The 14733-nt window shown below is 53.2% G+C and overlaps 2 protein-coding genes across 4 annotated transcripts; one reads left to right on the forward strand and one right to left on the reverse strand.

The window, feature by feature from the left end:
* Positions 1-234: 234 nt before the first annotated feature.
* On the forward strand, positions 235-3384 carry RELL2 (RELT like 2). Of its 2 annotated transcripts, XM_049648512.1 has the most exons (7): positions 786-986; positions 1380-1445; positions 1570-1636; positions 2066-2251; positions 2523-2898; positions 3026-3059; positions 3295-3384. In XM_049648512.1, the coding sequence occupies exons 1-6, from the start codon at positions 803-805 to the stop codon at positions 3056-3058; spliced, it is 912 nt and encodes a 303-aa protein (XP_049504469.1). In that variant the 5' UTR covers positions 786-802; the 3' UTR covers position 3059; positions 3295-3384. The 2 variants fall into 2 exon arrangements, with proteins under 2 accessions (XP_049504468.1, XP_049504469.1); XM_049648511.1 differs by lacking the exons at positions 3026-3059; positions 3295-3384 and adding an exon at positions 235-324 and having other exon boundaries at positions 740-986; positions 2523-2982.
* On the reverse strand, positions 1908-13504 carry FCHSD1 (FCH and double SH3 domains 1). 2 transcript variants are annotated; one of them, XM_049648497.1, is made up of 20 exons: positions 13426-13504; positions 13094-13191; positions 12444-12489; positions 11978-12045; positions 11498-11633; positions 11276-11412; positions 11117-11180; positions 10187-10315; positions 9604-9726; positions 9343-9438; positions 8806-8931; positions 8289-8393; positions 7939-8100; positions 6935-7063; positions 6766-6849; positions 6469-6586; positions 6132-6352; positions 5261-5348; positions 4332-4387; positions 1908-4203 (listed from the first exon to the last, which is right to left on the reverse strand). In XM_049648497.1, the coding sequence occupies exons 1-20, from the start codon at positions 13444-13446 to the stop codon at positions 4138-4140; spliced, it is 2073 nt and encodes a 690-aa protein (XP_049504454.1). In that variant the 5' UTR covers positions 13447-13504; the 3' UTR covers positions 1908-4137. The 2 variants fall into 2 exon arrangements, with proteins under 2 accessions (XP_049504454.1, XP_049504455.1); XM_049648498.1 differs by lacking the exon at positions 6132-6352.
* Between the last annotated feature and the right edge of the window lie 1229 nt (positions 13505-14733).

The following is a 14733-nucleotide window of genomic DNA, read 5'->3' on the forward strand; positions in this document are numbered from 1 at the left end:
GGCTGGCGACTGGCGAAGGCATTTGGGAACCTAGGGAGGCTGCGGCAGCGCCCCCACCCCCATCTCCTTCCCCTTCCCACAGTCGGAGTTGTCCGAAGCCTGCCTCCGCTCCCAACCAGCCCGCATCCCTCTTCATCCTTCCCTCCCCCCGCCTGCCGCGGCACCGGTATCTGCAGCCGCAGCCCGGAGCCGGTGAGGCGGCGAAGGGGGGAGGGGGAGGAAGCAAGGGATGAGCGCCGGGAGGGCGTCGGGGGCCCTGAGCCGGACTAGGACGCCCCTGGAGCAGGAACCCGAGCTGGAGCCGGAGCCAGAACCAAACCACCGGTACCGAGTGGGCCAGGTGGCCTGGATGGGAGGAACCCAAAGGGGTGGCATTGTGCGGAATACCCGCAGGGGAGGGGGCTGCAGAGGCCTGGCTCAGGCCAGCGCGGAGGAGGTGCGGACGCTGACTCAGGCGCGATTCTTAAGCCGACCGCCTGAGAATTCCGTCCCATCTCGCTCTGCAGTGTCCTTGGGAGGGACGGAAGCGCAGGACAAGCTGGAAAGGGGAACGCTCTGGGCGTCGGGGAAGCAGGATCAGGGTCGCGGAAGAGGGCTTGCGCATCCGCCGTCTGGCACCCCGGCCCCGGACCAGCACCCCTGACACGGACAGCTCCTTGGTTGGGTAGGGGGGTGGGGCCGGACCTCCGAGGCTTGTCAGTTTCGGATCCTGAGGACCGAATTCCTATCCCTCCCCCAGTCCCTAGCTGCAGCCCCCTAACCCCAGGAGGCGCCCTGGCCCGCGCTCGCCCCCCAGGGCCTCATGTCGGAACCACAGCCTGACCTGGAACCGCCCCAACATGGGCTGTACATGCTCTTCCTGCTTGTGCTGGTCTTCTTCCTCATGGGCCTCGTAGGCTTCATGATCTGCCACGTGCTCAAGAAGAAGGGCTACCGCTGCCGCACGTCGAGGGGCTCGGAGCCTGACGATGCCCAGCTCCAGCCCCGTGAGTGAGGAGCCTAGAACCTGGCTCAGTCACCTTTCTCCCATACCCTTCACCCCACACCTCTTTCTGCCTACCTGGCCAAGAGACCCAGGCCAAACCCTTACCATGCCTTCAGGGAGGCTTAATGATGCTTTCTTGAGTCTGCAAGTGGGATGACACCATCCTGAAAGCAAGGCTAGAAAAGGCAGGATGGGTGGGAAGGGCTCACTGTTGGTAGTCTTGGGCTCCCACTTACCTTTCCCATCTTTACTGCCCTGACCCCTGAAATGCTAACATGCAGCATGATGGCAAACAAAAGGATAGATCTTGGGCAATAAGCCACAGAAGCCACCAGGTAATGTCCACGCAAAGCTGACTCATTTCCTGCTTCCTTGCCAACCTCTCATGCTTCAGCTGAGGACGATGACATGAATGAGGACACAGTAGAGAGGATTGTTCGCTGCATCATCCAAAATGAAGGTGGGTGTAGTCTGGCCCTTTGCTCTCCCTGCCCCGCAACCCACCCCCCCACCCAGTCCCCAGTCAATTTTCTCTTGCCCTGACCTCCACCTCCACTGACTCCCTCTTTTCCTTCTCCTCTCAGCCAATGCTGAGGCCTTGAAGGAGATGCTGGGGGACAGTGAAGGAGAAGGGACAGTGCAGCTGTCCAGGTGAGCTGGAAACAAGGGCCAGCATGACTTAGCTTGCCTTGGAGAGTACCCTCTCCTCCAGCACAATCCTTTCTTCGCATGTTTGGGGTGGGGGGAACGCAAAGGTGGCTAACCTATAGGAAGAAAGAAGTTTTGTAGGAATCTGAGTTCCTTCAAATTATACTTCCATCTGGATGTCATCAAGCCTAACCTTTATCCCTTGTGCCACTCTTTTGGGTTAAACATTGCCCGCTTTCAGCAAACAACCCTGGGAGGGAGAACACATGATCACTAACGTCTTAATATTGCGTTTATTAGATAAATACAATAGTGTTGGGGCCTGGGGAAGGTGAGGCATCTGATGTTTTAAGAAGCAAAAAGGACAGGAGCAAATGGAACAGGAAAGGAAATGGTAATGTCACTCCTGCTCCCCTCTTCCCTATTGTCCAGCGTGGATGCTACCTCCAGCCTGCAGGACGGAACCCCCTCCCATCATCACACAGTGCATCTGGGGTCTGCTGCCCCTTGCATCCACTGTAGCCGCAACAAGAGGCCCCCACTTGTCCGTCAGGGACGCTCCAAGGAAGGAAAGAGCCGCCCCCGGCCTGGGGAGACCACTGTGTTCTCTGTGGGCAGGTGGGGATAGAAAGCCCCAGGGAAAGGGAGTTTGAGGTGGGAGCCCCAATGATCAGGCACCTCATTCCAAAGGTGGTCCCCAGCTCTGTTCTCCTAGACTGTGAACTACAGCAGGAGTCAGGCTACACAGTATGCCCCACCATCTGGGGGAGGTCTCCCCTGCCCTAGGCCAGAAGGAAGTGGCCATGAAACCCAGGATGTCCCTGGCTAAAGGGAAGCTGAGCAGCCTCTGAGTTATGGTCCTAAGCCCCAGTGTTCTCTCCCTTCCCAGGTTCCGGGTGACACACATAGAGAAGCGCTATGGACTACATGAGCATCGTGATGGCTCTCCCACAGACAGGAGCTGGGGGTCTGGTGGAGGGCAGGACATAGGGGGTAGTCAGGGGTCTGGGGGAGGGCATCCCAGGGCAGGGACACCTGCCATTGAGAGCCTGCCCCCTGAGAGGCCACAGCCCCTGGCCCTCGCCAGTCCCTTGGTGCAGAATGGAGGACTCAGGGACAGTAGCTTAGTCCCTTGTACACTTGAGGGCAACCCTAGAGCCTCTGCAGAGTCAGTTCTAGGGGCTGGAGGGAAGGGCCCAAGCCCAGGACTGGCCAGTCGAGAGGCAATTGGACAGCCAAGCAAACTGGACACCACAGATCACCAGGTAGGAAGACATGGGCAGGGCTATGGTGGGCTCAGCTCTTATTGCCTCCTACCCTGGATTGAAGGGGAGGTGGCCCTGATATGACCCACATCCTGTTCTCCCATTGTTGACCACTTCTCTCTCACAGGTGTCTGCACCACGAGGAGCAGGGGGTGTGTGAGGTGAGTCTGCCTGGGCCCCAAGTCAGATAATCTCATCCTCCCACTCTCTACTTAAACTACCTAAGCCCATTGGCTCTCTGCACTCCCAGGGTTGGCCTTTGCTACACATTCTTTGGTTTAGTGGTGGGGAGTGGGCATGTGCCCCAGGAGGTAGGGAAGGTCCTGTAGCCCCTGGGTAAAAGCTGAGACACAGCTTGAATAGGAAGCAACACTGTTACCCTTCCTCTCCTCCAAGCCTCCTTCTTCACTGTACTGATGGACTACCAGCTGGCAGGGCCGGGGGTGGGTGGGCATGAAGGCCCTCCTCTCCACTGGACAGCACTGCCCTCAGCTGAGGAACCAGCTCTACTTCCACCTGGAGTTGCATGGTCTCAGTCTGGGGGACCTCAGGAGAAGTCTCCCCACCCCCATCCCTCAGTCTCTTTCACTTCCCCTGCCTGCCAACAGGCTGCCTGACCCCTTCCCCATCACCTCGCTCCATTTGCTAGAGCGTGGCAGCTGGGAGCAGGCCCCTGCCCTTGGTGGGCCCCTAAAGCAATAGCACCATAGGCCCCCTGCCCTCTTGGCACAAGAGGCCCAGGCCCTGGCTTGGGCTTAGTGCCCTTTATTCACTGTCAATAAATCCGCTCAGACCATTACAGCTGTTTTGCATACTGGCTCCAGCTCCTTTTGACAGGCTTGCCCCTGTTCCAGCCCCCAAACCCAGTGGCCATGGCATCTGGAGTGGGGTGGGTCACAGAGCCAGGGTGGAGACACAGATGGGCTGGAGCCACTCAAGACTTTGGAGAATTGGTTCCAGCCCCAGAGATTTCTAGATATTTAACCCACTTAGAGATGGGGTGGTGGCAGAAGAAAAAGGGGGAGTTCCAGCCCTAGAAATAACAGGAGGACAATCGGGGGGGGAGTGAGTTCCAACCCCAGAAAGGGGGAGAAGAAAAGTTTCTATTCCTGGAGGTGAGAGTAGAGATGGGGGAGACTCCAGCTTTTGGCTTGGTCACTTCAGATCATTGAGGGGGTGGTCTCTGACATCGTGGAAATAGGGACAGCAGCATCACTGGGGGACAGCAGTCCCCTGGCTTCAGGTGAGAGGATCTGGGTGGCCAGGATCCGGGGCTTTAGCTGGTGGGGGAGGTGGTGGACGCATCTGTAGGGAACACACAGTCAGTGCTCCAGAAGCGTCCGTTGGGGATATCCCTGTCCATTTCCTCAAACCCCTAGACAAAACAGGACAAGTTGGAATGACACAATCTCCTCCAGGGGAGGGGCCCTTACCGGCCTGAGTCGAGGTGCCATCATGTCCAGGGGTCCAGGACATTCCAGGTCTTGGTCTGCAAACAAGAACCACAAGTCAGTCTTCAGGCTTTATTTTGTTCACTGCTGCATCTCCAGCATTTACGACAGTGGTACTCTCTAAGTATTTGTTGCATTAATGAATAGTCACTAATCTGAGCCATAAAATACATCATTACATCCATCCTCAACACTTATTTGGCACCTGCTGTATAATCAGCCCTGTGCAAGGTACCAGAGAGGGGAAGATGGAATTCACAGCACTCCCACTCCCAATGGCCATGCCAGGAACCTAAGAGTGAAAAACCAACAAACAAAATGAATAAGTGCTAAACCATTCCAAGTGAACTACAGGTATAGGAGGTACAGAATATGCTCACAGGGATCTCTGGAATCAAGGAGGGAAGCTCCATGAAGAAAATAGAAGTGCCAGAAGGTTTTAGAAAAGGTAGACATTCCAAGAAAGAAAATGATGATACACACTAAGACGTTTGTAGGATTCAAGAACATTAGAGGCAGAGAATGCATACTGGGAAAACACTGGGAGAAGCTGGCTAATTTGTCAAATAATAATCATGAGAAAACAGCTACTAAGTGCATGAGTGTTATGTGCCAGGCACAATGCTAGGCCCATCTTTCTAACTCTCACAAGAACTCAGTGAAGTAGGGACCTTTCTCCTCACTCTGTAAAGGCCCAGGCAGGTTACACATCACTCCTGAAACCACACATTGGCAAGTCACAGGCAAAGTCTGAACAATGCACCTGCCTTCAAAGCCCAAGTTCTTCTCCCCATCATGCTTCTGTGAGCCTGAGGGAGGAGGTTCCTGAGGGCAGGCAGAGGAGTCAAGTATAACCTTGCTCCTTCTTCCTGTCTCTTCCACTCCCAGGGCCTCCAATGCCCTCTACTCACCCACAGGCAGCACAGGTGCAGGGGCTCCATCCAAGGCACAGGTGGGCACAGGAGGTGAGAAGCTGGGAGGAGAAGGGGATGGCAGCATCTGGGAAGAAGGAGCACACAGAGTTATTCCTGGCATATGGGAAAATTTCATTAACTTTTTCTCTCACCTTGTCTTCAATGCCTGTCCCATCACTTCTCAATTTGGAGAGCCACCAAATGCTTATATCCAGGTAGGGGCTTAGCTGATAATACACTTCAATAACCAATATGTACTGACACTTAACTATATCCCAGACATTCTGCTGACACTTCATATACACTAATTAATTCATTCCTCACCTCCATCCCATGAAGTAGGGATTTTTATGTTTTCTTTGTTAGAGGTGAGACTCAGATTAAGCTATCTATCCAAAAGCATGGAGCCAGTTAGTGGTCAAGTCCCAACTAGAACTGGTCTCCTGACTACCACGCCAAGGCTTTTCCTTGTAACAACAGGTACCATATATTAAAGAACCTCCTGTGGGTCACTGTGCTAGGGGCTTTACCTCCATTATCTCTAATCATGACAAGTGGGCTGCTGACACAGGTATTATTACCCTGTTTTACATGTAAAGACAAAAGCACAGAGGTTATATCACTGCCCAAGGTAATGCAGTAGGAATGAACTCAGATGTACCTAGCACTGAAGTAAGACTATCAAACTCTAATGAAGACAGTTTGGGTTTCCTTCTTCTCTACCCAGCCAAACTCCTTTGGGAGACCCAAGCCACTATAGGAGGTAAACCCGGAGAAGGGAGGGGGCATTAAGATGAATATGGGGCCTCACTGGAGTGGGAGGGTCAACCCAGAGGTGTCTGGGGATCCAGGGAGAAGAAAGCCTCACCTGTTCAGGGTCTGAGAGTTCATGGGGCCCTGGGGGGCCAAGAAGCTCCTCCACTAGCAGGGAGGGGAAGACCCCAACATGGCCCCCAAATTCTCCCCTCCAGAAGCCGTCATCCACTCCATCCTGGGCCCTGGGCAGCAGGCGGATAAGTGCCCCCTCGGGGAAGCTCAGCTCCTCTGCACTCTGTCCCGTGTAGCTGTATAGGGCACGGGCCAGGAAAGCTGCAGAAGCCCAGGAGAGATGCTGAGGGGAGTTGATGGAAGGTAGTGCCCCCAGGACTATGATATCCCAGGGCCACAAACACTCGCTCCCCAGACCCAGAATTTCCCATTCTCACCTGTGGGCTCTGCCCCTGAGGGGTTGTCGCTGTCATGGCCACTCTCAGGGAAGGAGAGGTCCGGGAAGTTGAGATACCGCTCAGGGACAAAGCCTACCTCGCCGTGCTGGTTTCGAGCCTGTTCACCCAGCAATGTGAACAGATAGCAGACTTGCCTCAGCAGCCCATAGCCCTAGCCCTCCTCCTTAGGCTTCTAGTTTTGTCTGGCTGGATCCTTGCAAGCCATAGAGAAGACCTTCCCACTGTACCCTCCCCACCTGCCCACAACCAGGATCTGGATCTAAGGTCCATACCCACCTTGACCCATTCATCAGCATCTCCCTCTTCTATGACCTCCAGCCACTCGCCCTCTGTGATGGTCAGCTCATCCTCACGCCCTGCCTGTGCCCCACAAGGAAGGATTCAGGACTTGGCTGTCTCCCATCCCCACCTGTCGGAGGTCACCACCCCCATGCCCACCTGATACCTGATAGCCAAACACCACATGTGCAGGGCAGGGAAGGGGCCTAGTGGCCAAGGCTGTGGGGACAGGCTCCTCAAAGAGCTCCCCGGTCTCCTCACATTCCTCAAAGTCCGAGAGCTCAGCATCCTCAGCCTGGAGGGGGCAGACAACAGACATCATAGGGGGGCCCCACACTCTCAAGCACCCATTTCATCTCCCACTCCTCCACTCTATTCTTAAAGAACACTGGCAGATCATTCCCCAAGGTGGCACCCCCCCGATCTGTTCACCATGTTATCAAAAGCAAAATCAACACAAGCAGGGTAACACCAACCACCACAGAATTAGTCCTGAGTGCTTAATCTGTGCCAGGTACAACACCAAACATCTTATGTATATCACCTCATTTTATCTCCATAATGACCCAGTGATATTTTGCGTAACTGAAAACCTCGTTTTACTTGGGAGGAAACTGAGGCTCAGAAAGGTTAGGTCACTTTCTAAGATCACACAGCTAATAAGTAGAGTGGCTGGTATTCGAACCACTTATAATCTGTACTTAGAGCTTAGTTCATAACCACAATCCTATACAAGTAAAATCTTAGATTGTGATTAACTTGTTCTGTGAGTGTTCTGCAAGAAGAGCAAATATTTCTAATATATTTTAACTTGATAAATGAGCAATGTCTTGCGATATGAGTATTATGTGATGCTGAATGTCACATGATCACAACTGAGCCAATGGTTCTTGAAATTCACTTTGATATACAAGTGTTTTGGATTACAAGCACGTTTCTGGAACGAATTATGCTCGCAAACCAAGGTTTTACTGTACTCATGACAAAAGTTCACTGACACTCTATGCTACAAACTATGCAAAAAATTATACTTATTTCATTCATGCCTCACGACAACCTCTTTGACTTAAGTACTGTCATGATCCCCATTTTACAGGGTCTTCCCTCCACTGCGGAGTTCTACCCTTTACCTTCCTGGGTGTGTATGGGTACGGAGCGAAGGGTGCTCACCGTAGGAGACAGGTCCCTCTGGGACAGTCGGGCCTCACTGAGCCGTCGCTCCTGCTCCACCTCATCCTGGGCCTGGGTCATGGCTGGTTTCAGCCAGCGCTGCACATCTAGGCCAGCTCCTTGTAGCAGGGCCAGCCGAGCAGCCCCCTTCACCTGGCTCACCTGGCATTAGGATGAGAGATCAATCAAGGCTATGGCTGGGCCTGCCTTTGGGAGGTGGGTGGAGCCTCCCCAAGTTTGTCCACCTTCTACCTCCTGCCACCCACTCCCCACCATCCAGAGACAGTGGAGGAGAGTGTTGTGTAAGGGGGTGGGATCTCAGTGGCCCTAGCCACAGGGCTACATCTCACCTGTGCCCGCCGGATGCTCTCCCTCACTTCCTGCAGCCGCTGTTCTATGCCTGGAGCCTCCCGCTCTGGAGCCTGCTGTCGCCTCTGCTCCAGCCGCTGCAGCACCTGGTTGGGAAGGCAGAGGACAGGGGTGGGTAGAAATACTACGGGAGACAACTTACTATGGACATGGCACTTTGCTACTTGCTTCACATGTATTATGTCATTTAATTTTCCCTATGAGGTGGCTACTATTATTAACCCCACTCTAATAATAAGGAAACTGAGGTCCAGAGAGGTTGGTTAAGTCACTCCCTCACTCTGGGTTACATAACTAGGAAACAAGAGAGCAGGATTTGAACCCAGGTGGGTCTAACTCCAAAACCAGTGCTCTTAACTACTGTGCCACACTGTTGGCTTAATATACCTTTCCCTCCCCTCCTGCCTGCAGCCCTATGACATTCCCATTGATTCCAGGGTTCCCATCTCTCAGCTCTTCCTGCCCACCCATGATACCTACACCCCCCCCCCACCTCACCCGATGCCCATGGTTCTGGATCTTGTAGTCTCGGGCAGCTCGGCTCGTCCAGCGCTGAACCTCTTTCTCCAGGCTACTGTCCCCAGCCATGCCTCCTGCGTCCCCCTCCAGTTCCAAGGCACACACCTGCATGAACAATGAACACAGGTACTGTGAGGAGGACCTGATATTGCTCCTTCACTACAGTCTCCTCCTTTTTTCTTCTTTCTGTCCTGACCTCCAGGGACAAAGAGGTGAGGGCACACACCTATGTATATAGACACAGGTGTGCCTTCCTGTGGACACAGAGACACAGAGAGTCCCCAAAATGGGATCTGGGTTGAGGGATAGAGATAGAACGATGAGGATAGTGCAGTCAAGGACCGGAAAGGTGGAATAAAATATGTTTATTTGTGTCCTGGTGGGAAGGAGGTGAACTAGAGTTCTGAAGCCACATAACAGTCACCTAGTCATTATCAGGACAAGGATGATGAGGGAGGAGGCCTAAACCACAGTCCCCTTTACATGTGGTTTGGTTCCAATGAACAGTGGTCTCACCTGATCAGTCCCTGCAGGCTGAAACTCCTGAGGTGGTGTGGGGGAAAATACTCCAGGCTCCTGAAGAAAAAGCTTCAAATCTTGCTCCCAGCTTACCTGGGGGGTTGTAAAAGGTCAAAGTAGGCACTCACTGGTTACCTCTCTAAGCCTGTCCCCAGCCCCTCTTGGAAGAAAGAAGGCAGATAATGCAGTGGGTGGTCTGTACTGAAAGAGCAGGGTAAAGAGGATCTCTGGGGAGGTCTTAAAGGGCACAGCCCTCACCTGGGAGGTTGCCTGTGCTCCATGGCGGGCATGCTCCAGGGCCATCTCTGCAGCTTCCAGCTCAGTGCGGCTTAGCAGGGTCAGGGGGTCCCTCAAGTGTTCCAAGAGCTCGCTGACCAGGGCCTAGAGAGAACCCTGAGATAATGACACTACCCTTCCCCCAGCATCTACTGCAAAGTAGGCTCTCTGCCCAGGTTTAGATTGGTACGGGCATGAGGAATTGGAAAGAGGGAAGGAATGAGACATTATTACTGCTTCTAATAATAGGCCCTCACGTATGCATAGACCTTAACAGTTTAAAAAGCATTTTCACATCTATTCTCTCCTCTGAGCCCCATTAGTCTATAAAGTAGGCAGAGCAGAAGTTATCCCTGATGAGGGGTTCAGAGGGGTTAAGTGTTCTGCACAATGTCATGCAGTCAGCTAGAACTAGAACCAGAACCAGAGGATCTATCTTCTACCCACTCAAAGCAGGCTAGGTCCCTAGCACCACCTAGTCTGGTAGTGGTGGGAAGAAAGGACAGGCCCTCCCACACACTGCCACCCTCTTCTGAGAGGCAGGGGTATCTGGGCTGGGACTGGCCTTGAGCAGGGCTGGCAATTCCTCCTGGTAGTAGTGGTCAAGGTGGGCATTGGTGGCCACCAGGTTAAGCAGGTACTCGTTGCGGGCTGCTCTCAGCTGCTGGGAGTACTGGGCTGATTGGGCAGACAACTGGGAAGAGAAAATATATGTCAACAGGGACCGCTAGACCCTTGGGGTCCTTCCAAGGCCAATCCATATCCAGAATGGATTCTCACATTATTGAGTGCTTACTATACACCTGGTGCTATACTAAAACTTTTGTACACTCACAACTCGTGCTCAAGATGCACCGGTGGTGTCTGGGTTCATTTAAAATAAAATCCCAACTGCTCCTTACTGTGGTTTACCAGGTTTCACGTGAGCTGGTCCTGCGACCTCTCTGACCTGTTTGCACAGTACTTGTCCCCTTGCTCACAGTACTCCAGCCACACTAGTCTTCTTTTGGTTCCTCAAGCCCACAAAGCTATTGCCATCTCAAAGCCCCTGAATTCACCATTTCCTCTCCTTGGAATGTTCCACCCCTAGATCTTTGCATGGCTGGCTCCTTCTTGACAAGCCATGTATTCAGAGAAGCTTTCTCTCTAAATTACACCCTGTTACCCTTTATCATAGCACCTTGTTTTGTTTTCACTTAATCTGATTATTTGTTTATTTACTATCTGTCTGGCATTCACCAGACTCTGAAAGCAGGAACTCCATAGAATCCTCAATAAATGCACAGTAAAGGAATAAAAAAGAAATGCACTATTTCCGTGTTACAGATGAAGAAAATGAGATTCAGAGAGATTAGGTTAACCAAGGTCAAGGACTGAAGGTGTAGGGAAGCCTGGATTCGTCCCAGTCTCTCAGATTTATGCCCTTGGTTTCCAAACCACGAGACTACTCTGCCCACCTCCTTCCTGCCCTCCCTCATATCCACATCCCCCAAACCTTGGTGCTGAGTTTCTGGAGACTGGTTCGAGTGTGGAAGAGCCCATGGTCACTTCGGTTCAGTCTGTGCAGGCAAGGAAGAGGAGTCGAGTTTAGGCCTGGCTGTCATGCCTTGGATCCCCTCCTCCTGCCAGGCTTCCCAACTCCACACGACCCCACCTAGCCTGGACATCAGCCGCCTTCTCCTGTGCCAAGGCCCACACACGTTCCCGCTGCCCATACAGCTTCCGACTTCGGCTCAGCTCCCGGACAGACTGCAGCACCTCAGCTTGTGCCCTCTGGAGGTTCTCTGCTCCCTAGGGGCATGGACACACAGAGTCCTGACCTGGATCACCCCAGCCCTGAGCCAGCCCTTCCTTCATCCCATCCACATAGACATACCTTCCTAAGCACCTGCTCCTTGGCACTCCGCCCTGTGCCCCCTGCCAGGTCACGGTATCGGTCAGATGCCTGGAGCCGGGCTTGGCCCCCAGCCATGGTGGCATCCAGCAGGCAGCGCCAGGCACCAAACACCATCCTGCCTCTCCCCATAGAAGGTCTGTGTTGAGGAGGAGAGCACTCCAAAGCTTCATGAGACCCCCCCCAACCCCAACACCATAAGAGACAGAGTGCTTTCCCATCCCCCTTGTCTGGGAGCCTATCAATCGATCAGCCCATTAGCTCAGCCACAAGGATCACTCATGCCCTCTGCCCGCACCCACAGTGTCCTTGCTGGGTCAGCTCCTCTCTGGCTGCTGTGTCAGCTCTACCTACAGCTCACGTGCCCTCCCCCCTCACTGACTCTTTATTCCCATAGATTCCTGAGACTGAGCTCCTCATCTCTTCTAGGTCTCCTGACCTCCCTACCTCCATGGGACCCACCTGCTGTCCATCTCCCCACTCCGGTGCCCTTCCCTCTTCAGGAATGGCCCAGCCAGTTTCTGAAGTGCCTGGTGGGAAAGTCATCATAGACCCAGTTACCTCTCAAAGATTCTCACCAACTGGGAAAATATGGGATCAGAGTATACTAACGCCATTCATCAGATGCATATTATGTGCTACTTACTTTGCTAAGTGCTTTACATGCATTAACCTATCCCATCCTTACAACAACCCCACGTGAAGGTACAATTATTATTTCCATTGTACAGAGAAAGATGTCAAGGCCAAGAAAGGCTAAGTACCTTGTCCAAGATCACACAGCCAACAAGTAGCACAAGAAAGATTTGACACCCCTCTCTTTAGGCCTTTGCTCTTGACCAGAACAGAAGAATGTGTGGAGAGACAATGCTGGTGGTTTAAAGGAGGCTAGAACAAAAGACAAAGTCCAGAGAAAGGAGTTCCATACCTGCCCATACTCCCGTTCAATGGCTGCCCTCTGCTTGCTGTAGGACCTGTGGAGATAAATGGAGCAGAGTGGTGTTACAGTTTAGTCCTGTTCTCCCACCCTCAATCCTCTCCTCAGCCTGGGCAGGAGGAAGAGGGGAGCCAGGCCTAGAGTGTGAGTATACCAGGAGCAAATGAGACTGAAGAGAGAGTCCTTGAGATCACCTCAGGCAGCTGCAACCCAGAACAACCTCACCTCATTGCTCAGAGCCTCAGCAGGATCCTCCCCACCCCTGGAGAACCATCAGTTAGGCTCAGACGTGAGGACTGATGGGGGCCTGAATACATTGTCCTCCAGCCTTCCAACAGGTCTGGAAGAGGGAGGTAAGATTCTGCTCTAAGCTTGATTGTGTGGTGGAGGGAGTGGTATGGGGTCAAGGGGTTTCAGGGAGGGTACGTGCGTGTTTCTGTGTGTTGGGGTGGGAAGAAGGATAAGTCCTATCTGGTATCTGGAGAGGGAGGCCGAAAGTGAGGGCCAGTAATGGGCAGGGTGGAGAACTCTTCACCCTCTGCCTCCCCTCCCCGGCCCAGATCCGACGGATGTAGGTTTGAGGAGAGGCGGGGCGCGCAACGGCGGAGGTGGGGGGGTACGTGGAGGGGATCAGAAGCTACCTGATGTCCTCCAGTAAATCTGCCTCCCTCTGCTGCCGGGTCTGAAGGATGCTCAGCTGCTCCAGGAAGCGAAGCTTCACCTCCTGAGCCGGCTTCACCTGTGAGGGTAAGAAGAGGATGAAGACCCCCAGCGCCTGAGACCTGGAAAAAACACTCCGCGCAGGGAGCGGTGAGGGGGCGGGACCGGGGAGGGGCTGGGCTGTTTCCTGGGTTACTTCTGGGTTAGGCCCTGAACCCTTACAACTCCTTGTCCCCCACTGCGGTTCCGGAGCCCCTTAACTCCCACCATTCCGCCAGCCCACCAGGAGTCCCCATTCCCAGGCCAAGCTCACTTTTCGGGGCGGCGGCTGCATCTCCGATCCGGCCAAGGCGAGCGACTCGACTCCGGAACTCGAGGAAGCCCCGCCCCCGCCAAAGCCCCGCCCCGGACCTGGCTCAGCTCCGCCCCCGTCCCGCCCACGCCTCGTCCGACTTCGCGCAGGGCTGCGAAGCGCGAAGGTGCCGAGAAGAAACCGGATCAGCTTCTGTTACTACTGCTAAAACTCCGGAAAGGGTCGGAGCCGCCGAGTGGACGCCGCGTCTGCTGCGCGGTAGGGAAACTCTAAGTTTCTGAGTCAAGACGCCTGGGTTCTGTTTCTAGTAGAGCCACTGACTAAGCTCTTAATTATTTCTAATCATTCATTTACATATGCAGATCTCCGGTGATGGCGCGAAGGGTGACCTGTGGCAAGGAGGAACTCAGTTTGTGACCAGGGAAACTGAGTCACTGGATGCCTGAGCAAAGATGATTTTGACAAGGGAAACAGGACTGTTCTCAGACCTTTCCCAAATTCCCAGAGAACTGGAAAAGCCAGCGTGAATGGTGAGAAAATTGCCTGGAGCCAGGAAGAAACCAGTCCCAGAGGAAAACAGGTGTGTCTGGGGCCAATGGAAGCTAAATGGTACTTGTGAGTGGATATAAGCCGGGAGATGGGTGTGGGGCCTTGCGTCCCAGAAGGCCCCTCTCACCGTTAGGGCCTACTTCTCAGGTTCTGCACTGCAGTCCTGTGGCCCCAAATTCACATTTCCAACAGACCACTGATACCAGCACTTGTATATCTAATAGATACCTCAAACCTTTAAAACTGCTCCTTCTCCCTGACCCTTCCCAAGTTATCTTCCCCAGATAAAATACCAAAGGGCACCTCTTTCCATCCAGTTAGGAAAGTCTGAAACCCAGAGTCAGTGTGCCCTTTTCTCATACCCCCACATTCCATCCGTTAGCAAGTTCTATAGGTTCTATTTCTAAAAGATCTCTTATTAATCACCTTCCTTCAATTCCCAAAACCACCAACCTAGTCCAAGCCCCCATAATCAGTTTTCTGTCTAATATCTGGTCTTTCACTCTCTCCCCACCCCAAACTCCCTCCATAACCCATTGTTCACAAAATAGCCAGTGATTTATCTTTTTTTAAAAAAGAAAATGAGATCCTATCACTCTCTTCCTTAAAACTTCTCAGTTGCTTTAGAATAAAATCCAAACACCCTAGCATGGCCTGCAAGGCTGTGCATTATTGGGCCCCTGCCAATCTTTCCCCTTTCGGCCCATACACTTCTCTGGCTCCCCACTCACTGTGCTTCAGCAACTCCAGCCTCCTTGC

This window comes from Panthera uncia (assembly GCF_023721935.1).
Source record: "Panthera uncia isolate 11264 chromosome A1 unlocalized genomic scaffold, Puncia_PCG_1.0 HiC_scaffold_17, whole genome shotgun sequence".
Lineage (NCBI taxonomy): Eukaryota > Metazoa > Chordata > Mammalia > Carnivora > Felidae > Panthera > Panthera uncia.

What these genes read in the sequence shown, in the direction of transcription:
- RELL2 (XM_049648511.1), top strand. Translation starts at nt 803, where the DNA reads ATGTCGGAACCACAGCCTGACCTGGAACCGCCCCAACATGGGCTGTAC. An exon ending in CGATGCCCAGCTCCAGCCCC is followed by an intron (nt 987 to 1,379) that starts GTGAGTGAGGAG and finishes CTCATGCTTCAG; the next exon opens with CTGAGGACGATGACATGAAT. An exon ending in GGGACAGTGCAGCTGTCCAG is followed by an intron (nt 1,637 to 2,065) that starts GTGAGCTGGAAA and finishes CCTATTGTCCAG; the next exon opens with CGTGGATGCTACCTCCAGCC.
- FCHSD1 (XM_049648497.1), bottom strand. Translation starts at nt 13,446, where the DNA reads ATGCAGCCGCCGCCCCGAAAA. An exon ending in TCCAGAAACTCAGCACCAAG is followed by an intron (nt 10,316 to 11,116) that starts GTTTGGGGGATG and finishes TTCTCTTCCCAG; the next exon opens with TTGTCTGCCCAATCAGCCCA. An exon ending in AACTCTCAGACCCTGAACAG is followed by an intron (nt 5,349 to 6,131) that starts GTGAGGCTTTCT and finishes CCTTCTTCCCAG; the next exon opens with ATGCTGCCATCCCCTTCTCC.